The 24,288-nt window shown below is 39.0% G+C and overlaps 1 protein-coding gene across 34 annotated transcripts in view; it reads right to left on the bottom strand.

Annotated features, from left to right (window-relative positions):
* Positions 1–24,288, bottom strand: part of ppfibp2b (PPFIA binding protein 2b) — an 80,355-nt gene that overhangs the window by 39,028 nt on the left and 17,039 nt on the right. For 25 of the 34 annotated variants that reach the window (XM_083560992.1, XM_083560970.1, XM_083560981.1 and 22 more), the window contains exons 3-5: positions 21,059–21,261; positions 5,609–5,695; positions 2,706–2,819 (exon numbers count right to left, since the gene is read on the bottom strand). In XM_083560992.1, the coding sequence (XP_083417118.1) occupies positions 2,706–2,819; positions 5,609–5,695; positions 21,059–21,261 (404 nt within the window). Of the gene's footprint in view, positions 1–2,705; positions 2,820–3,442; positions 3,671–5,608; positions 5,696–15,116; positions 15,719–21,058; positions 21,262–24,288 lie in introns of those variants that run through there. The other 9 variants (XM_083560979.1, XM_083560990.1, XM_083560975.1 and 6 more) reach the window with 7 other exon arrangements.

The following is a 24,288-nucleotide window of genomic DNA, read 5'->3' as shown; positions in this document are numbered from 1 at the left end:
GGTATTTTGGGAATACAGCCTGCCACTGCAATCTTCCGCTATTACTGCGTGTGTGGAGACCGAGGAATATGTCCTTATTATTTTCTGATGCTCATTTCTAAGTTTCTTTGACTAACCCGTAACGCTGTTGCCAAGAATTATAAAAAAGCATGAGTTTTGGAAACCTGTCTGTGCTTATATGATTTCTGTTGCAACTGGAGTTAGCGAGCTCTCCCTTCACCCAGACTCAACGAGTTAAAACGGCTTGTATCTAAACAGTAGCCGACCAAGAAAGTCATTGTTCACTGTCTTCCTCCTTCCTTTCACAACTACAGTGATACCTTGACCTACGAGTGCATTAATGTACAAGTTTTCCAAGGTACAAGCGGTCACTCGGTCGATTCTTCTGCTTTGTTACGCGAGCAAAAATTGAGGTACGAGCTCGAGACGACGCTGCTAGATGGCGAAGCGAAGCCAGAAAGCGAAGATTGTGACGAAAATTAAGATAAGCAAAGAAGAAAAAGTTACATTTTAAAGTTTAGGGATACGTAGTGTACAGGATTGATAGTAAAAAATGAGTTTTCTCTCCGCCTCCGCTTATCGCCTCTACTCCCCCTCCACAAACACACACACACACACACACACACACACACACACACACACACACACACACACACACACACACAAACACACACAAACACACACCCCACCGGCGTTTTTGTTAGCTCAAGTCATCTCATCTCCAAGGAAAATACAGTGAATAAAACCTTATTATATCTTATTATATCTCTTTCTATTATGTTTTTATACAAGATTTGTTATTTAGAAATGTATTTTCATTTTACATGTTCAATTTAATAACATGAAACATAAAAACGGGGTGTCATTTTGAGGGTTGGAACGGATTATTGCCATTTTAAGTATTTTCAGTATGGAAAACTGATTTGATGTGCGAGCAATTTAAAATATGAGCTCGTCTACGGAACGAATTAAACTTGTAGGTCAAGGTACCACTGTATTTCTCTGGGGAGTTTTTCTTTTGTCATCGTCGTGCACCACCGGTGAAAGTTTTTCTCCTGTGAGGTGCGTTTTTTCGTTTCCGTTCGGAAATTTTATTGGTCTAATGTTATGTCGCTCAGTTTTTTGGCTTGAAGTTTGTGAAACCGGGAAAAACCCAAGAAAAATCCATAAATTAGCCGCCTAGTTGTTTAAGCCGCGAGGTTCAAAACGTGGGAAAAAAGTAGCGGCTTATAGTCCAGAAAATACGGTACATACATACATACATACATACATACATACATACATACATATATATATATATATATAGAGAGAGAGAGAGAGAGAGAGAGAGAGAGATGTTACGATGGTTGGACTTACGATTTTTTGATCTTACGATGATGATAGCTACAAAATTGTAAAAATATTTCAAATTTTACATAACAGGCGGCATACGATATGTTGCAGATGGGATGTAATGGTATATGTAATGGTCACTGTAAATCTAAATATAGTCGAGTAAAAAAAGTACATATATTGAATCATAAATTTATTCGAGAGTAAAAGTTGCTTATATCTTTGATACTCAGTAAAACTAGAAAACGACAAGTTCAGTAAGGAAGTACATTTACACAAATACTTCACAACATCGCAAAATAGAAAAAAAAAACAGAACAGACGGATGACAGAATCATCCCAGGATCACAACAGTGTCTGTTTTACAAGTTTGGAAGAAAAGCACCCTAAACCCGGTTGAGCAATTATGAACTTAAAACACTTGATAAAACCTTGTGAAATTGAAGCATTGCTCAACCCTGACAGTTCATTCTCGAGCTAACGATGGATCAGACTTAACCCTGCCTAATCTTATAGTTACAGAAAAATCTGAAAACATCTTGATCCTGAGTAGACAAGTAAAATAAAGGAGACTGCATTGCTATGTCTTGGACTGGAGACAGAAAAAAATCTCTATGAACCTGCCACCAGGCAAACATTAAACGCATACATACACAACAGCGTCAAAAGTTTGTGGACACCTGGTCCTCACATCATACATATTCCATTTCATTCCAGTCCTGTTATAAGAACCTCGACTCTTCAGGGAAGGTGAGGATTTGTGATCATTATGGTACAGGAGCATTAGTGAGATCAGATACTGATGTTGGAGGAGGTCAGGAGACTCCAGTTCCAGTTCATCCCAAAGGTGTTTAATGGGGTTTAGGAGGTCAGGGATCCGTAGAGGCCCATCACGTTCTGCTTTCTGAACATCTCACATCACCTATTTTCCGTTAAAAGGACCTCAGAACTAGATTTTGTTGTGGAGATTTGTACTCATTCAAAGGCGTTTTATACAATTGTGTGCCCCCAAATTGGTCCTAATACTTTTGGCCACAGCGTGTATCTATATCACACTTCTACATCATCTGACACTCACAAGCCGTGTTGAGCTGCTCGGTATAGCTCCAAAATCCATCCAAATTGACAACTGAGCTCTTCAGCGTCAGGTCTTCTGACTTTACCGTGTGGATAGAACGTGTGAGAGAAGCCTATTGCCTTTCTCAAAAGAGCAAAAAAAGAGCAAACTTCAACCACCAAACCTGTTCTGGCTGATCGACTGCATTTGCGATAAGGAGAAACGTGCGCACATTCCTGTCGATGGTTCTATCACAGAAGATCAGATGAACACACAAGTGCTTCTGTTCGTGGCCAAGCTCTGAGCATGCTCCTACCTGCTGGAGCATTTCCTCGGTGGAGACAAGCTTGTGGTGATGTTCCTCCAGAGAGGCTTCCAGATCTCTGATCTTCTCCCCCTGAGCCTCCACCTGCTCTGTCAGAACGCTCACCTAGACACACACACACACACACACACACACACACACACACACACACACATTAGAGACATTAGGAATGGTCAGTGTAGTCAGGTAATATCTATGCAGGAAGTTTTACACCAAGGATGGACGACAATATTAAATTACATTTAATTGCAACTATAAATGGATAAAAAAAAAAGGTTCTTGGATAAAAATCTGGATATTCAGCTCATTTCCACCTTTCATGCGTGTCCACATCATATGGACATATTAGACACTATTTCATATTTTAGTATGCAAGTGCAATTTTTACACACACACACACACACACACACACACACACACACACACACACACACACACACACACACACACACACACACACACACCATCCAACTCATACACAGCATATATTCGACTCACATTGAAATCCTCCCACATACACACACACACAGCAATCTTACACACTCTCTGCTCCACCCATACAATAACCTTTACTCTCTCTCACACACACACACACACACACACACACACACACACACACACACACACAAACACACACAGACACACACAGGAAAATCCCTTTCTCATGCTCCCATTCGATCAGCTAAATGTTGGCTCAACAAATATTTAGCAGCTAAACAAAAACTAACCTGGTTTCACAAACTGTCAAACACTCGTTCGGTCGCTCTCACTTCTCTGTCACTCCCTCTTTCTCTTCACTGCTTTAAGTTGTCATTTCTTTCACTCCTAGTTCCACACTACTCCAACAAACTCGAAAGCAGAAGCGAAACATCTTCGAGATCGCATACGTCAGTGTCCGTCTGCCTTCTCCGAATGCGGTATAAAGGCTGAGTTCGTTCACTTTGCTGCTTTTGTCTTGCCACAAACTAAAGCCAGCCCACCTGCTTTGAGACAGGTATGAGCAGGAGGAGGAGGAACACTTCCACAGAAGGAAGTGGAAGCAATGTACGAGCCAGTATGTTTGAGCCGTGGCCCGTAGCACAAAACTTTCCACCAATCGACAGGAGATTCTGGAGAAACTTGAGGAATGTGGCAGAAGCGTGACTGCAGGCTTGCTGTGCGAGTGTGTGTTTGAGTGTAAACCTGCTCATTCAATTTAATCTCCTGTAAATACAAAAGGTTATGAACTAAGCCGAGCTGTTTAGTTTGTAGTAAATAGACACAAAGGTCTGGTTCTCAGAAAGTAAAAGGACAGGTTTAAAGACTAGCGGATGATCAGCCTTGTGAAAAAAACTCTCCGGATCAGAGGCAGTATTTCTGTTTTGAAGGATTACCGACAGACACAATAAGGACACTTAATAATCCATATCCTTCTCTTCCTGTCACCCTCTTTTCTCTCTCTCTCTCTCTCTCTCTCTCTCTCTCTCTCTCTCTCTCTCAAACATGCTCCTGAGGTTCCAGTGACTCTGTGCAGCTTGGGACAGTTTCTCATCAACGCCTTGGGTGATTCCATGAAATTCCGGAGTAAGAACAGGAGCTTTGAGGATGGATTTGGACTGTAGTTAATGTCAACAGACTGCTACATCGATTTAGGACTACTTTTCACTTCTGATCATCATCACTGAACCCCGCAACATTGTATATCTGGTACAAATGGACATTCGGTGCAACCCAAATGAGGATGGGTTCCCTCTTGAGTCTGGTTCCTCTTAAGGGTTCTTCCTTAAGCCATCTCGGGGAGTTTTTCCTTGCCACAATCGCCACCGGCTTGTTCATCAGGGACAAATTGACTTATAAATAACATATTCACTTTTAATCACCACATTATCTGTGTAAAGCTGCTTTGAGACAATGTTCATTGTTAAAAGCGCAACACAAATAAATAATAATTGAATTGAATCGAGACACGCGCTTTTTCCAAAAGCAGCATAAAAACGGCAAAACCATTCAACACTACAGACTGAACAAAGGCCCAAGTGGTAGTGTTTTCAGTTGGATTACTAGCATCTCTTGATTAGCACGAGAAATTCAACCACATTGTCGTTTCTATAGCAACAGATAATCTGCAGTGCTATGGTTTGATTACTTACATTATAATGGTTCTTTTTTAACATAACAAACATTGTTTTCTCGAGATCGGCGATGATGCTGCCTCTAGAACATGCTCTAATGCCGAATACACAGAAAAATTCATTACTTATCACAAGGAATGTTCTAGATGCAGCATCATGGATAAATACCTTGACGATCCACAAACCACAAACGGTTATAGGAATCTATACATTTTTAACGATTTTTTTTTATATTTAAATGAAAGTTGGAATGTTCAAAAAATCAAACGTTCAAAAGAAAGTTAGAATGTTCAAGTAAAAGTTTGAAGGTTCAAAAGAAAGTTTGAATGTTCAAATGAAAGTTTGAATGTTTAAATGAAAGTTTGAATGTTCAAAAGGAAGTTTGAATGTTTAAAAGTTCGAATGTTCAAAAGAAAGTTAAAACGTTCAAATGAAAGTTTGAATGTTCAAATGAAAGTTCGAATGATCGGAAATGTAATTAGGCTTCGAATCAACACAATAATTTATCCTGATCTCCGTTATTTTCCGTTATAACTTTCCACTTGTCTTCTGTAATGGGATCTTATTTGTAAACATGGCAAATGTAGGTTGCAAATCTTTGCCAATTTTGTCACTAAAGAACGTACAGTACTTCATTTTCTGTACCTCAGACTGGCAAAGTAGTGTGTAAAATTGTTTCTATAAATTGTCATTTACCTTCTAAAAGAGGGATAACGGCCGACTCGGGGCCTGACACACTCTATTGTGTGACGATAAAGAGCCGAGTGGGGAGAAGCGACTCACCTGAAGAACCAGAGATTCTTTGTCCCCCTCTAATCTCTCCAGGCGTTCTTGATACGTCTCATTGTTCGAACAGGGCTGGCGGTTAACCTGCGACCGACACACACACACACACACACACACACACACACACACACACACACACACACACACACACACACAGGGGATTGAAACTGAGGTGAATGAACCATTCAGATAAAGGCTGGTGAATAACTGGCATGATGCCAAAGAGGATTTGAAAACACAATGAAAAAAAAATGTTTGAAATACAAATTAGGGTGTACAATAGAAAAACTAGCTCATAAGAATAAGGCTTTTTTAGAGCACAAGAAGAATTACGCATCTGCATACATTCAATATGGTGAAATGCTAAAGTTTCTGAGGAACAGATCGAGATGGAAAGAATAATTAAATATTCTACTCAAGTAAAAGTACTGTTACCTTGATAAAAATTTACCTAAGTACAAGAACCGGTCGAAAAAGTTAAATTGACCAACTTTTGGCCAACAGCATGCGGTGGGGGATTCAGTGTAGTTCAAAAAAGACAAGGGGATAAAAATCTCCAATTAGTTTTTTTTAATTGAAGGAACAACTTTACAAATGAAAGTGCAATGGCAATAATTAAAAAATAATAATAAAAAACAAGTTACATACTTTAGCAGCAAAATAAAAAAATCTTCAGTTATAATTTTATTTACTGTATATTTATAAGGGAAATCACACATGCAGATACAGAATTCAGAATTTAGCATGCAATGAACATAATTTGGCATCTCGTTGCAGCACTGGCGTTCGTTTCCATCTTTCTTTCTTGTGAGTTTAGAGCGTTTGTTCTCCCCATCAATCAATCAGTGCAGGAGTTTCTGGGGTATGATATTTTTTCTTTTTTTGATCTGAATTAAAATGTAGTTAAATGCAATACTTTAAACAAAACTTACTTCAAATTTCAGATTTACAGATTTTTTTTTTACACAAAAAAACACAATTAGAGTAACACAAGTAAATGTAATTCCTTACTTTTCACCTCTGGAAACAGATGTATTGAAAGTAAACTCCTGACTGTGTCTTGCATGTTAGCTAGCTAGCATTACCTGTCAAGTCTTCCACACAGATGAGGCATAAAGATAAAAAGGCAAAGGGGCTTGTAGCAGCAGAGCGCGAGTGGAGGGGGGAGCCGGACGGAACAAGCGGTAAGAAACACCTGGGGCTGATGAAACTAATCAGTGTGCTCGGTTTCAGTCTGGCGACGCTAATAAAGAGGAGAGAGACGCCAACCTCGGAGAGAGAGACAACAAGCAGAGAGATGAGCGGAAGGGTCACCTGAAGGTGATTAAGTGCGGGCGGGCGCCAGTGAAAGACGTGTCGGCCGGCGAGTGAACTCGGGTGGACGTGGGAAAAGGCGCGCCGGTCCATGAGGAAACTCGGGCGGGCGCTAAAGAGAGAAAGTGTGTCGATCCGCGAGTGAGACGAGCAGACGCCGAAGAAGTGCGTACCAATTTGCGAGAGACTGCTGGCTAACATCAAGATGGCAAGTCGCCCCGAATCGCGAGTGTGTGGGTGAGCCCTGCCGTGAGTACTGGAAAGGAAAGCGCCAAGGTGAAAACGAAAGTAAATAAAGAAAGCTTTGCTTGGTGCACTATGGCTTGTCTATCTTTCTTCCAGTGCGATGCCAGTGAATTTGTTACAGTGGTGCCGAAACCCCGTGCTGGAAGAGGGGTATGGTGCCAGGGAGACTACGCTATGGGGGAGCAGAACCAGGTCAATGAGGAGTGCTGAAGCCGCTGCAGTGCCAACTGCATCCTGTGCGAGAATATGGGACTGGCAGCGAAAACAGGCACTCCATCATCTGCCATGCCTCTCCAGAGAAGTCCAGATCTCAGTGTACCCAGGGACAGGCAGTTTCTCTCTCTCGCTCTCTCTCTCATACCCTCTCTCCTTTCCCCACCCGCATGCCTGCCCACCCATTCCTTCGAATCTGGGAGCACTCTCCACCACCTTCTGCGTCTCATGCCGTGGGGGGGTCAGCTCAGGCGGGTCGGTTCCCTGGCCTGAGTCGGGCGTTGGGGGTATGTACCAAATAAAGAAAGCTGCTTGGTGAAACTTTGCCTGTCTATCTTTCTTCCAGTGCGGTAACAGTGAATTTGTTGCAGGGCTGTTTACTCGTTACATGTACATTACAACACAGTGAAATGCTTGTTTTCGCAAATGCAAGCGTTGAACCCCTTGAACACTGGGTTAAGGGCCTTGCTCAAGGGCCTAAGAGTGGTAGCGTGGCGATTCATTATCACCCATGGCCCATCCTTATCCAGAGCGACTTACATTTATCTCATTCATACAGTTAAACAGCTATGGGGTATGCCCAGGGGCCCAGGAATGGCAGCTTAGTGTGACTGGGATTTAAACACATGACCTTCTGATCCAAAGTCCGATGCCTGAATCAATAAGCTACCACCTCCTAAAGCAATACTGGGGCTTGAACCCCGAACACCCGATCAGTTACCCAGAACCTTAACCACTCGGCAAAACACTTCCTCTAAGCGCAGTGTTAGCGTAATCGAACCGAAAAGGTCAGAAAGGTTACAATTTTCCTCAGTCAATACAAAGCTCTTTGAAATAAAATGACACCACATTTACACCTCAATTACCTATTGAACCCCTACCATACCAGATGTAGCCACTTGAATATTCAAACCCAACACTACTTGGAAATTCTCTACTACTTTCTAAATAATTGAATAGAGTGGTAGTTATCACACAATTGGCCTATTTATATGGCTTTTCCCACCAACATGCAGCTAAAAGGAACCCACCCCTGAAGAACCTCAATCTCTTTAGATCTCAGGCTTATCCCAGCTCTCCCCATGCCTTATTACCAACTTTTTTTAATGTCAACAGTGACAGCCATGTCACGATGCTTATTAACTAAGCAAGTAAATACTGCTGCTGTCATAGGAGATTAGTGAGCCGTCAGTGCCTGTCAGCGCTAAGCTAGCAGAGCAAGCGCCATGAGAGCAGAGCTAGCACTTGATTCATATATAATCTCTATGAAAATGCTGCTGAGTGAGGGGACCTGTCAGCTGTCTTGAACAAAAGGTATATTTTTCATAATCGCCAGTAAAGGATGTGCGCACAGGGTATTTAAAACATATCCGAAGCACTTTTCAAGCTGACATCCTCCTTTCTGCTGTCATGATAGCATGAAGTAAAGTCAACCTCCTCTGCCAGATAAACATTCAGAGAGATTTTACCACGTTTTTACCACCGTGTTTTCTAATTATATATTGAATCATATGCTTTGGTGTTCAAATACAATCTTTTGCTAGCAGATGTACTCCCTGAAAAAGTTTTGTTAGCAAACTGATAGCGGTAATTCACAAGAACTAGCAATTTTTAATTTTTTTCTGCTGCAATGGAATTTGGTAGAGCTCTCAAGCTACAACTTTCAGGCCTCCATTCTTACAGAGAACCACTGAACAATCAGTCAATACAAATTGGAAAATGCAAAAGTGTTTAGTGCACTAATAAGAATCTGGTGGTTAGCATTGGAGATCTAGTGTTTCTGCAGTGAGTCATAGGTCATGTGACTGAGTCTGTACCAGAGGTCGACCTATTTATCGGCGTTGCCGATTAAATGGCACCGATAGTCGATTGCTGGAACTATCAGCAAAAACCGATACCGACACCGATAGTTTTTCCGGGTTGCGTCAGTTTTTGTTTCTGGAGTGGCTGAGAATGTCTGCTGTCATTATACAGTACAAAAGCGGCCTCTAGAGGCAAATCACTGACACGTCACTGTTCGTGCTTTTTTTTTTGACCTGCAAGACCCTCATTTACGTTAGTTCATAGTACATTAACTAAAGTTCACAGTTAAAAATAAAATGAACTGAAATTAAAAATGTATTAGTTAAATGTTAAAATTAACAAACAAACAATAACCAATAACTAAAAAGCATTTATTCACTTTGTTTAATAATGTTACAAATGAAATGTTACTGTAAAGCGTTGACATTTCACATCAATCCAGTATATATATATATATATATATATATATAAGGTCATGCTTAAAATGACCACTTTTAAATGTCTTTACAAAGGCCAAATGTATTTTTATTTTAAATGGGGTTGTTCTTTTTTTTAAAATACAGTATCCATTTTAAAAACTATATGTTGATCGGTTATTGATATTACATTTATTAGTATGTTTTTTTTTCTGTAATAAATTTAGTACTATTTTACATGTAGTGTTTGTTATTTTTATCCAGTATCCATTTTTTTTACTCGGTTATCGGCAAATACGATTCAAACTAGCTATCGGTAAAATCCTTGGGTTCGACCTCTACTCTGTACATTCATGTTTGACTAAGGATTTTGTAAAAAGCCCCAGGATATTCTTTTTCATGTAGTAAGTTTTGCGTATGTCATGCAGATTTGAGAACGATAAAACAGTGACCTTCGACCTAAGAAACCATTTCCTGTCACTTGCATAAAGTAGGAACTGGAGTTCGTATGTAGTTTATTGTCTACCAAGACAAGACAGAGCAACTGTGGTTATGTGTGTGTGTGTGTGTGTGTGTGTGTGTGTGTGTGTGTGTGTGTGTGTGTAAAAAACAGAAATCACTCACACCCTGGATTTTCCCCCAAATACGGAGTCCATGATTTTCTATTATAGCACTGTACAAGAATGCATGACACAGCCGATGCTGTAACGAACCCCTCCCTGTTATGACAGCCATGCAGCTCCTTTACAAACTGCTCACACACACACACACACACACACTCCAAGGCCTGCCGACTGTAATTAAACATAAAATCCTGATTATTATTACATTTCTGCAAGAAGGTAAAGCTTAGGTGCTATGTGTCATGCTCATGTGGGTGTAACAGTGCACCCTGCTGCCAGATCTTCGTATATCCCTCATTTCCTACAAACCACAAAACTGAAATTCAACACCCATGATTAAGAATGTGAAAGAATGAAAAGCAAATAATGTCTGAGTGTAAAACAATACGAATTGGTGTACTGGTAGTTTTGTTCCCAGCACCACCAAGCTGCCACCTTTAAACAAGGCACTTAATCCTCACCTGCTTAGTAGGACTAATAAGATAAATGCATAATTGTACGTGGATAAGAGCATCAGGCAAATGCTGTAAATGTAAATATTCTGTAATCTATTAGCGTCAGTATATTCAATTAGATTCAATTAGATTCAACTTAATTGTCATTATGCAAGGTAAATGTACAGAGCCAATGAAATGCAGTTAGCATCTAACCAGAAGTGCATAAGTGGCCTATGATAAATAAGGTATGAGGTCCATATTTACAGGGGGGGAATACAGTATACACAGAAATACACAGAAAGTGACAATGCATCAGCTGTTCAGTACAGTAACAGCCACAGGAAAAATCTCTATATCTTTACTGTCAGCTAAACGCTGGAAAGCTGAAGGGTCCAGACAACCAGAATCACTTTTTTTGGTAATATTCCAAAGTCTAAAGGTGATAAAAGTTGATCATTAAAACCTTAGGCTGAATTTTTACTTACAATTTCCATTGTTTATACCACAGAGAAATTATTTTCTATTATTTTAGATTGAAGTATAAACTAAACCAAACTATAATGAATTTATATCCTGTGTCCAGATAAAGATACGTCCCCTTTAGAGTCTGGTTCCTCTCAAGGTTTCTTTGAGACTCAGGTTTTTCCCCCTCTCATTCCCATGATGTAGGGTTTATTCATTACAGATATAATAACAGGGATAAACATATGACTTTAAAATCTATATTTAATATGCACTATATTGCCAAAAGTATTGGGTCACCTGACCTTTCTGCTATATGTGGTTCTTCTCCAAACTGTTACCACAAAACTGGAGGCACACAATCATACAGGACGTCATTAGATGTGCCCTAATAACATTTTGCATTCACTTGAACTTAGAAACCCAAACCTGCTTCAGCATGGCAATGCCCCTGTGCACAAAGTGAGCTCCTTGAAGATCTGGTTTACATGCTTTGGAAAGAAAGTGGTCTGCTATAGAGCTCTGATCTCATCCCATTCGACCTTTGGGATGAATGTGAATGCTGACTGCACTCCAGGTCTCCTAACCTACATCAGTACCTGCCCTTTCATAATACCCTTAAGGATGATGAACACAAATATCCATAAACACACTCCAAAATCTAGTGGAACATCTTTCTAGTAGAGTGAAGGGAATTATAGAAGAAAATTAGGACTAAATGCGGAATGCAATGCTCAAAAATCACATACCATAATTATGACCAGGTGACCCAATACTTTTGGCAATATAGTGTAAATTCATATTTGTTAAGTTAATGCTACACAAATTATATTGATTTTATGTGCACGTGCTAAATAATGACTGATGTCACACATACATGCTGATGTAATCTGTAAAGAACAAAACTTTCACGTGATCTGAACGCTCCTAACTTTAAAGAGTTAGACAACAGGAATACATTTCGAGGTGCGAAAAACCCAAAAAGCTGCGTTTTTACTTTCAACTTTTTTCACTTTTTCATTGGTAACACCACATCACTCTTTTCTGAGTGGCCAGGCTGTAGAGACTAAATAATTTTTACCACAGAATGCTTACATTCTCAAATCTGATTGGCCAGAACAATAGTTCTGGCAGTAACATGCACATATTAATGGCATATCGTTTTTCGAAAGCAACAGTTTGTACACAGGAATTTGTTCAGCCTTACGTAATCTGATCCTCCCCATAAATGGATTGAAAAACCTTCGCTATGTTTGAGTTTCTGTTTGGTAGAAGTTTGTTCAACACTCATGAAAGTTTAGTCTTATTACCCATTGGAATGTCTTCAGAACTTTCTGGTTTCTTGGCAGACAAAACAATTGTTTGCTTATTTACTTCATGAGAGAGAAAAAAGTGAAAGAATATTGAAGTAAAATTTTTTTAGCTGAGGACAGACTCACATTCCAGAACATTATACAACTATATACACCACTATAAAGAGATAAAATATCGTTTATTAATAGATTAATTGTTGGCAAGGTGGTATAAAGGAAATAAACCCTTTATGTCGGAATAAAAACTGTATAAAGTAACATCCTTCATTTATTTCCTATAAAAGCAGGTCCCCAACTGTTTGATTTTTCCAAAAGTCTGGGAAGCAATAGACAATGGTGTTTGAATCATGTATAATAAACAATCAGCATGAGATAGATTTTTATAGATTTGGCTCTCATACAAAAATAATGACACCAGGCACTGGACATGAATGATTTGAAAGAAGTGCTCATAAAAGCACACACACTCTGTGGTGTAATAAACCAGCACTCCTCGTCCTCCACTCCTGGCTCTCTGGAGGCGACTCAACAGGAAATGTTCTCTCAGATCAACGGTCCTGATGATTTACTCTGTCAGAACTGTTTACAGCAGAAAAAGCAAGACCAGGTGACCTAAGCGCATTAAAAAGGAACCATACAGCGTTCGCATGCCACATTCAAATGTGTTTCAAAGAGTTTTGAACCTCCTTCCCTGTGTGCGTAAACAAAATTAATGGCTCCTAATAAACGTTTTGGGTTTTTAATTTTATTAAAGTGATTTTGAACAGAACTATAACAGTCTGGATTCCACTGCTTTAGTTTAGCCCTGAAGGGATGAGGGTTGTTTTGGCAGCAAGTAAAGGAAGCTCAGCATTGTGCCAAATTAATACACGTATCAAGTTGTTCATCATAATCAAACTTGGTTATGTGGAGTGACATTGCTATCGGGCAAAATTCCAAAAATGTAGTTCTCAATATACTAATATATCCTTTTTTTTCCAGCTGCTCCTGTTAGCAGACGCCAAGCAGTTTATCCGTCTCCAAACTCCGTCATCTGCCTCTTTCAAACAAACCACCTGCATGTCTTCCTTCACCACATCCATAAACCTCCTCATTGGTCTTCCTCTTTGTCTCCATCCTCAGGATCTCAATCAAACCTTTCTTAAATTAGTCTCCAAAACATACTACCTGTGCGGTCTCTCTAATAAACTAATTAATAGTCACGTATTATGAAGAAGAAAATGAGAAACAAGAGACCAAAAAAAGGAAATGAGCTGAACGCCACTGTCAATGAGACCTGGTCTTCCATACCACCTCAGCGGTGCCCCAGACTCATCACCTCCATGTTACGCCCAATTGAGGCAGTAATTAAAGCAAAAGGAGCCCCGACCAAGTATTAAGTACATGTACAGTAAATAAACATACTTACTAGAAGGCCAACAATTCACTAAAAATGTTTTTTTTGATTGGTCTTATGAAGTATTCTCATTTTTTGAGAATTGTGGATTGGTGTATTTTGTGTTAAATGTGAGCCAAAATAATCACACTGAAAAGAAATAAACACTCGAAATATATCGGTCTGTGTGTGATGAATCTATATAATATACAAGTTTCACTTTTTTGTATTGAATTACTAAAATAAATCATTTTTTTTTATATTCTAATTTATTGAGATGCACATATACACATACACATACATAACTGGCTATGGATTGTGCACTGCCCAGGTGTCCACATACTTTTGCTCATAGTGTGTGTGAGTGAACACCTCGTTCCTGTTATAATAAGCTCCACCCTTCTGTGAAGGCTTTCCACATGATTTAGAGGTGAGACTGTAGGGATTAGTGTTCATTGAGCTACAAGAGCATGAGTTAGATCAGACAGTGATGCTGGAGTAGGTGAGGACGCTTTAGTTCCAGTTCATTCCAAAGGTGTTTATTGGGGTTTTAAGGAGGTCAGGAATAGATAGAGGATGGCCGAGTTCTTCCACTTTAACACCCTGGCTTTGTGCACAGCAGCATCGTCATGTTGGATCAGGTTTTGGTCTTTTAGTTAATTGACCACACCAGGCACATAACGCAAACTCAGCATGTCATTACAAATGGAAATACTGAATATTAATTAGGAAGATTTTTTATTTTCTTTAAGAAGCAAATATTGGTCACGTTTTGATTTCTATCGCAATGTTTTTACTGCGATATTTTTTTTAATCTTATTTTATATTTAGAGTTCCTATTATTTGATGCACAATGTTCCAAAGCAGCCAATCGGGTTTCCAATTGACTGCAAGTGGTATAAAAATCTTGAATCTTAACTGTAAGAATGAAATGTATGTATATAATATATAATATATATAATGTATATGCTTAGATAATCCGAAAAAAAAAAATATGAGATGAAATATTATGATAAAAAAAACTGCTCGGTTGTTTTATGGGTGACAATCAAATATACTGTACTAATCACTATAATTAAGTTTCAGATGTTGTCTTTCATCGCAGCTGTTTGCTTGATCTTTCAGGAAACGAGTCTGCTGTGCGATGACTTGACGCCAAGTGTTAATCTGGATCACGATGTCTAGAGCGACTAGAACTCGGAGGAGTTCCAAGCATGCAGTCATTATAATGATCAGAGGTTAATTATGTATAAATAGCACTGTGACAGCAACCAGTGTTAAGGTTTACAGAGCGGACGCTTACCTTTTTAAGCCATGAGAAATGTTTGTAGTAGTCAATATCCTGCTCCATGCTGAAGGCCCATGTCTGCTCATTGGTGTGTATGTGCATGTGTGTGTATGGGAGAAAGAGGAGAATTAGCAGTCTGGGGTCTTAGGGCTTACTACAAGGCTGATGGTTGCATGCTTTATAAAGCTTTTCTCCCTCCCTCCTACTCCTCCTCTCCTTATCCTCCTCCTCTTCCTTTCTTCCTACTCCTCCTCTTCATTCCAGCTGCTGAAGCCTAGAGCTTTTGATACGCTACAGCGACAGCTTTCTACCCCCAAAAGCCCCACATTTGCTGTTAACCCAGTCACGCAATACGGCAACGCGTGTGTGCGTGCGCGTGTGTGTGTGTGTGTGTGTGCATTTCACTGTTCCTGGTTTTAGCACACAAACACTTTCTTACAGCTGTAAAAACAGAGTTTACAGTTTCACACTCACACAGTTTTATTTTTCTGACTGCGCCTTGTTTTCCCCCTCGTCGTCACTAAATTGTTGCAACTCAAATTAAAACAAAACTCAACCCTGACGCGTTTATTCCAGGAAAAAACGTGATAAAAACCCCACGTGTACACACACACACACACACACACACACACACACACACACACACACACACATGTAAACGCGTATAGTATGCACGATATCGCTGTCTCGACAGACTGGAAGTGATTACAGTGAATCTCTTGTTTCCTGCCGAAGACTCCCCGCTCTCGCAATCTCGGCATCAGCAAACAGAATCGACACCCGCCCGTGTTTCACACCCGAACCGCTCGATTACAAACAGTCCGGCTAAATAAACGCAATAAACACCAAACAAGGGAATGCACTTAGCATTAGAACACAGCTAGAGTGAGGGGAAGAGATTATAGTTATATATATTATATATTATATATATAGTTATAGTTTATATAAGTATAAAGGAAATGTTCCTGGGCACCTGGGAAGTGCAAATATAACAGAGCTTCTGATCAAGTTTGCCATTGCAGAATGGGAACAAAGAGAAGAGAAGGAAAAGAGAAGAGAAGAGAAGACAAAGAGAAAAGAGAAGAGAAGAGAAAAATAGAGAAGAAAAGACAAAAAGAAGAGAGAAGAGAAGAAAAGACAAGACAAGAGAAAAGAGAAAAAAGTTAAGAAGAAAAGACAAAGAGAAAAGAAGAAAAGAGAAGAGAAGAGAAGAGAAAAAAAGTAGAGAAGAAAAGACAAAAACATAGAGAGGAAGAAAAGAAGAAAAGAGAAGAGAAGAGAAAAAAAGTAGAGAAGAAAAGACAAAAACATCGAGAGGAAGAAGAAAATAGAAGAGAAGAGAAGAGTAGAGAAGAGAAGAGAAGAGAAGAGAAGAGAAGAGAAGAGAAGAGAAGAGAAGTGATCAGGTTGAGTGCCAGTCTGAGTCTAGTCTCTAGTCTTCCTTCTCTCTCTCATCTCCCCTGTTTGGGTCATTTCCTGTTTGGGTGAGGAAACACAGTGTGTGTGTGTGTGTGTGTGTGTGTGTGTGTGTGTGTGTGTGTGTGTGTTGAGGCTGCTAGAATTGGACTGCTAGCATCAAAAGGACGGCTGTTCCTGCCTTTTACAGCAAGCGTCAGTCCAACTTCAAACTCTAGGAGGTGGATCTTAGGAAGCAGGATGATGCCAAACTGGAACAAAAGTGTTTCCTGTTGTCCAAGATGGCTGCTCTATTACACTACCGCATTCAGAACTTTGTCCAGAACGGCATCATTGATGGATGGATAAATAGATGGATGGATGGATGGATGGATGGATAGATGACTGGCTTAAATAATGTATAGATGGACGGATGGATAGATGAAATGATGAATAAATGGATGGATAAATGGATAGTTGAATGTATCAAATTTCTGTTGTCCAAGATGGCTGCCCAAAACAGCATCAGTGATGGATGGATGGATGGATGGATGGATGGATGGATGGATGGATTGATGGAATCAATGGATGGATGAAATCAATGGATGGTGAATGGATAGATGGATGAATGGACAGATAGACAGATAGATAGATAGATAGATAGATAGATAGATAGATAGATAGATAGATAGATAGATAGATAGATAAATAGATAGATAGATAGATAGATAGATAGATAGATAGATAGATAGATAGATAGATAGATAGATAGATAGATAGATAGATTAATATGTTGATTTTCTGTACATTTGCCATTAACTTAAGACTGTGAATTTTTATTTTCCAACCTAAAAGAATTTCTGAAGCTTTCTTATTGGTCAACTGGTTCTACTGGCAGGACCAATAGGATGTAAGCTCCACCCACTGCAATGCAGCACAATCCAATGCAATCCGACATATAATTACTTTGGATAAAGAGGCAAGCATCAGACATTTCATATGCCCTAATATCTGTATTACTGGTGTATATTTGGCAGGAATGCCATTTTTTGGCTGTCAGAATTGCAGATTTTTAATTGGTCTACTGGTTTATGTTAGCCCCGCCCACCAGCATACTAACATAAACACAGAGTTTGAAATCTCCAAACCCCCAAACTTACAAAGAAACTCTTCTATTACCATATAAGAAAAAATAAAAACTGAAAAGAAATAAACGACACTGTAGAAAACTGAGCCAAAATCTGTAATGCACAAACCCGAGTTGGGATGTCAGCCATGGACTTACCCCTGAGTCCCGGTAATCCTTCGAAGACGTTGCCGAATGAGGACAAAGCGTGAGGGAACGCGACAGACAGAGAACCGAAACAGTGAAAAAGAAGAAAAGGAGAAAGAGCAGAGAAGAAAGAAGGAGGCAGGAAGTTAAGCACAGCCTCAACCCGAATCTCGGAGGAGCATCCAAACTCTTTTAAAGACGTCCAGATTAAACACATACGCAGCTGAAAAACAGGCTGCAATCCACAGAAGAACAAACACACGATCCTTTTCTCACATCTCAACACTTGCTCGACTTACACAGTTACGAAACACATTCACACTGTTATAGAAACAACAAAAATGATTTCATGGAGCTCAAATAATAAAAGACACCCTTGCTGTAAAGACGTGCATATGGACATGCAGGAAGATCATTCGAGTGTCGTTCGTCTGTAAAGACTTTTTTTCACCAAACTCCTTCTACTTAAAAAATTCTAGCGATGAAATACATGTACAAAAGTTTGTGGACATCTGACCATAAAATTCCTGCTTTGTGAGCAGACCATTTCACATTTAGGCCCCATTATATATATATATATATATATATATAGTACAGACCAAAAGTTTGGACACACCTTCTCATTCAAAGAGTTTTCTTTATTTTCATGACTATGAAAATTGTAGAGTCACACTGAAGGCATCAAGGGCTATTTGACCAAGAAGGAGAGTGATGGGGTGCTGCGCCAGATGATCTGGCCTCCACAGTCACCGGACCTGAACCCAATTGAGATGGTTTAGGGGTGAGCTGGACCGCAGAGTGAAGGCAAAAGGGCCAACAAGTGCCAAGCATCTCTCGGGGAACTCCTTCAAGACTGTTGGAAGACCATTTCAGGTGACTACCTCTTGAAGCTCATCAAGAGAATGCCAAGAGTGTGCAAAGCAGTAATCAAAGCAAAAGGTGGCTACTTTGAAGAACCTACAATATGAAATTTTTCAGTTGTTTCACACTTTTTTGTTATGTATATAATTCCATATATAATTCCACGTGTTCATTCATAGTTTTGATGCCTTCAGTGTGAATCTACAATTTTCATAGTCATGAAAATAAAGAAAACTCTTTGAATGAGAAGGTGTGTCCAAACTTTTGGTCTGTACAATGCATTGGTATAAAAAAGGAACTAGAATTAGCACAGTGTCACTGTGTCCACTTACTCCGTACCGGAAACACGATTTGTTCAGCTTGAATTCTGAATCCAGAGCGCTAGTGTTAGCCGCTAGCGAATTTCTGGTTAGCGACAACGCTAGCGCTATTGATTCTTTTGAGTTTTATGTGCAGCTTCAATAGTTTCTCCTAAAAACAGAAAATCCTCACAATTCCACATATCGAGGGAGTGAATGAATGAAGGATGGAAAGAAATGAAGACATTTGTCAAAGTCTGCTGAAAGTATGTAGATTAGTTAAGCAGAACATATCTTTATAAAATTCAATATTGAATGTAAAACACACACACACACACACACACACACACACACACACACACACACACACACACACCACACACACATCTGCATTAACAAAAGTGTATTATATATTTTAAAAATATTAAAACATTGTTTAATATATTATTTAATCAATCTTTAAACCTATTTCTGGTCAAAATATTTCAGAAGTAGATTTCAAGCTTGATTGGTTTAATGATGTTATATTTGGTTTACTGAAATCTTACACTAGAAAAAGTAAATATAATTGACATGATACTTGCTAAATACTAGCATACTTGCTAAAATGCCATTTTGTTGCAGTGTGAACAGTGTTTTCTATATTAAATTACTATTATAGTCATTATATGGTTATTAATTGAATTATTATACATTATAAAAAGGCAAAAGCAGCCATTTTTAAGAATTGAACTAAGCACAAGAACAGTTTATTTTAGCGAACACTAAGCACGGAGACAGTAGTGATGTCCGGTTCGTGAACGAATCGTTCATTTGCACTGGTTCTTTTTAGTGAACCGCCGGTCGAACCGGTTCACCAAATCGGACTGAATCGTTCAAAACAGTTTGCGTCTTAAATCAGCACTAATCAACAAAATGACTTAAGTTACTCACTTTTTAATGTGTAGGACCGTCTATCCGACTCAAAATAAATTAATATCCCCGAGAATGGGGTTCTTCTCTAGTTTCTCCAACAGTACACACGTTAAACTGAAACATGCTGCTGAACAAGTGATCATCACTGAGCATGCGCATACCTGCCGATTCCGAGCAGCACACATACTGCTGTTCTCGAGTCCCAGTACTGGATCAAGAACTGTTTCTTTCGGACACGTCCGACATACTACTGATACCAGCGAATTGTTGATACTGAGTATGCGCGGCCTACCGAGCAGTACGCGTCTGACATTAATACACACACACACACACACACACACACATACACACACACACACACACCCACACACCTTTTGGACTCCGAATCAGATGCGTTCGACATACTGTAAAGGCTGGTGCTGCGCTGCTGATATATGAGCACAGGTGAACTATGGACTTAAATGAAAAGTAAGTTTATTTACTAACAACTTAAAACATCAACGTTTTGCACATCAGTGCCTGTATTGGGTGATTTAGTGCAAAACGTAAATGTAAGGAACATTTCTAAGATGATGATGATGATTTAATTTAAACAGATAAGCTATATGCCCTCATGCAATAGACATGACTTTATTTAACTGTGTTTAGTGTGTATGTTCATCCGCCGAGATGATATTTGGATATGCATGACGTCATGACGAAAAAGAACTGGTGAACTGGTGTTTTTTAAACCGGTCCTTCCCTTAAAACGAACTGTCCGAGGAACTGATTCACAAAAAAGAATCGGACTTCCCATCACTAGGAGACAGACGCTTCCTTCACTTTGATGACATGGCATCTCAAGTTATGGTACACCATTTCATGCCACCTTGTGGTTGTTTGTTATAACTACACCATCCTGAAACTGACATGTCCATGTTGCTATTAAAAAAAAGAACTCCCCAATCACACCCAAACCCGCGACGTATTCTTTAGTGCACTTTTTACTACTGAAAGGCCAAGCCCTTCATTGTTCCTGCTGTTCTAGTTTTAACTTTGATCCCATCTTCAGGTTTTGTGATTGCAGTTTGCCTACTTGATCGTCTGTTTTTCGACCTGTTCGAAATCCGTCTTGTGCACATATTGGGCCAACCGCAACCCAGCACTGAATTTGGCTGCTGTATTTGTGTTTCATGATGTATGAAGCTGTGCCTGATGTGTGCACTTGGACATACCAGGCCAGTTTCCAGCCACTGGAAGAGGGTCTGTGCGGTGGAGGTGGGCAGCTGTGAGCGCAGAGTATCTCGACCTTCTCCACCATAAATCTCCAGAGCTAAACGCAGCTCCTCTGCTAACTGTAGCACCGGCAGTGAGTCCACGCTAACCGGAGAACCCAGATCCGGCAGCCCGTTAGTGAACTCCGCCATCACCTTAGAGCCTGCAAAAAGAGGCAGAGATGCGCCCTCCATTAATTTCATGTATATTAGACTTCATTTCTAATATTTATAAAAACAATACTCAAAGGAACTAGACATTTTTCAAAATGGCCACCAATTTGGGGCGTGACGTGTCTCAGCCAAAGCCCTATTCAATTTATAAGTACAGCTAAAAAGGTGTCATTTAGCAAAAAAAAGGTCAGTAAACGATGGTCACTGGATTGTTCACTGGAACATACAATATCCAGATGCATTCACATGAAAATGGAAGCAAACTCTTTTAGACACAATGCAACATTATTATCAAAAATATAAATTAATATCAAGTGTAGTAAAAAACTTTTCATCCATGGAGCATAGAAAAATGGCTGCCGTGCCCCAAACACCAGAGCAAATCACCACAATTGTAGCCTTGACGTGTGTTTGGCAACTGCTGAGCCACTCGAGGAGGTTCAAAATTACAGAAAACTGGACCAATTAGGAAAAATGTTGAGTTGGATTTTCTGAATTATTTTCAGCATTCTCTCTCTTTTTTTTTTTCTTAGAGTAAGAATTGATTTTGACTAAGTAGCACAAAAAAGTAGGACAAATGCATACTGAATGTTGTTATACTTTTTTATTATAGAAAGCGATTCACCAGTAGTAATTTAAAAGAAGACGTGCTTGCTAATTCCTTAATGCAAGTAGTTTTCTGTAAAAAAAAAAAAAAAAAAAAAAAAAAAACAACAATAAACTCCTGAAGTTGAAAAAGAAAAGCTCCAGCAAAATAAAGCACATCAAGTCAAGAGGCTTCATGTTCACATAAAAAACTGGAAAGGACATTGAACATTGAACATTTTAGAAATCTGGGACAAATCTCCAGTAAAAAAAAAAGCACTGGGTGAGAAAAAAAAAAAAAAAACACCCAGTGAAAAGAAACCCAAAAAAATCAACCAGTGGGAAAAAAAAAAAAAAAACAACAGTGAAAAAAACAACAAACAGAATATACCAAGTGAAAAAAGGCAAAGAATCCAGTGGAAAAAAATAAATAAATAAATCACCTAGTGGAAAAAAAAACTCCTAAAAATCTCCAGTGGAAAAAAAAACAACAACCACAAAAATAGAACACCTGGTAAAAATAAATAAATAAATAAACAAATACACCAAAAAAAAAACAAAAAAACCACAGTGAAATAATCTAACAAAAACACACATAAAAAAAAAAAAAAAAAAAAAAAACACCTGGAAAAACCCAGTAAAAAACACAAACAACAACAAAAAAAACCCGAACACCATACACTCAATGAAAAAACAAAAACAAAAAAACACCAAGTGAAAAAAGGCAAAAGATCTAGTGGAAAAAACACCCAGTAAATAAAAAATAAATAATAATAATAATTAAAAAAACATCCAGCGGGAACCCCCCAACAAGCAGTGGAAAAAAACAAAAACACAAAGTATAAAAAAAAAAAAAAAAAAAACCTTGAGCTGACAGTAGTAAATCCAAAATGAACTTCAGAATAAGCACTCTTTACAAACATGGCAAACAGGAAAACATTTTTAAAAGGGGGAGGGGCTACAACAACACACAACACACAAAAGACCAAATTGAGTTCCATTCCTGCCAGTCAACAAACAGGAATCTGAGGGAAAAGATCTCTTTATCAATATACCAGTTGGAAATTGTTCACATTGAGCAACTTTTTAAATGTTATTTTTATTTAATTTGCAATAGTGAGAAGGATGAGCATTAAACCAAAAGTGACAGAATAAAGGGAAGAGAGAGAGAGAGAGAGAGAGAGAGAGAGAGAGAGAGAGAGATCCTGGGGTTGTATTCTGGCCTTGTTTTCCTGGGACTGCCTCCAGATCCACTGGAATAGTTATTTATTTAAACAGATGTGCAAATTTTTTTGACCATCCCTCAATATCTTTCAGTCAGTTTTATGTAGCAGTGTTAATTGGCGGATCAATTGTCCTCCTATAAAACAGGCAGGAAGGCAGTTTCACGTGCCAGATTTCCCATCACCCCATTAGCTCACCACATACGGCCACGTTTCAGCTCCAACACATTTTCCTCATCTCCAACCATCTCCAGCTGGATCCTATAGAGTGAAGCTAGTGCAGCGCTAAAACATCTGGATGCCATAAAACCACAGTAACGCAGCACAGAGAACCAACGCGACTCAACTGTTCCTTTCGCAGGAGCCAGAGACAATCAGGTACAAACGCTCAGGGAGCTGGGACGAGGCCACTACGATCTCCTCGCATCAGGAGCTACGTTAAATAGATTTCAGTTTATGTTAATGTAAACAAGAACACTGAGGCATTGTGGGAAAGGCGCTGATTAATGGGGTGGGGTGGGGTTTTTGCTAATTATTAAAACTATGTAGACTCGAAGTGAAACAATGAAATAAAAATGTTTGATAGAATTTAGTGATACATATTTACATTTAATTGTATAGTATTTGGGAAGTGTTTGTTTTGTTGTGAATAGAATATGAAAATATAGAATATAGAAATATAGAAAATATAAAATATTTTTGCAGCCCACAATCAAGTTACATTTTCGGCCCTTCATAGCAAAAAGTTTTGGCACCTCCGATCTGGCACCTCACTTTTCCACTCATATTATTCACATTCATTAAGGCAGCTGAGCGGTGTTTGAATTGAATGACAGACTGGTGTTAACTCAGGTCCCATCAACACCAAGTTGCTGGACACTAAAGCAAGATACTTTAATTTGCTGAGATTTTTCCTAAATTTGTGATTTGATTTGTAGACAGAACTACTTTCAGGGCAGTTAAAAAATGACCACAATTTTCTTTAATCAGAATCAAGAAATCTACAAATGAATAAAAGTCAGATTTCAAAACTACCAGAATATTATAAATGTTCTTTTAGACCTGAGTGTTTCAAATGTTCGTAGCCAATTTGTTCGCATTTCTACACACAACGCTACAGCGTATAAAAAAATCTATTATATCGCATATCATTTTGTTGCATTTTTGTCTATCACCAGTAGGTGGTGGTATTTAAAAAAAATCTCTCAC

The sequence above is a fragment of the Silurus aristotelis genome (genome assembly GCF_946808225.1).
Source record: "Silurus aristotelis genome assembly, chromosome: 14".
NCBI classification, from domain to species: Eukaryota; Metazoa; Chordata; class Actinopteri; order Siluriformes; family Siluridae; genus Silurus; species Silurus aristotelis.
Note: the sequence above shows the minus strand (reverse complement) of the source record. Positions and strands in the feature narration are given on the sequence as shown.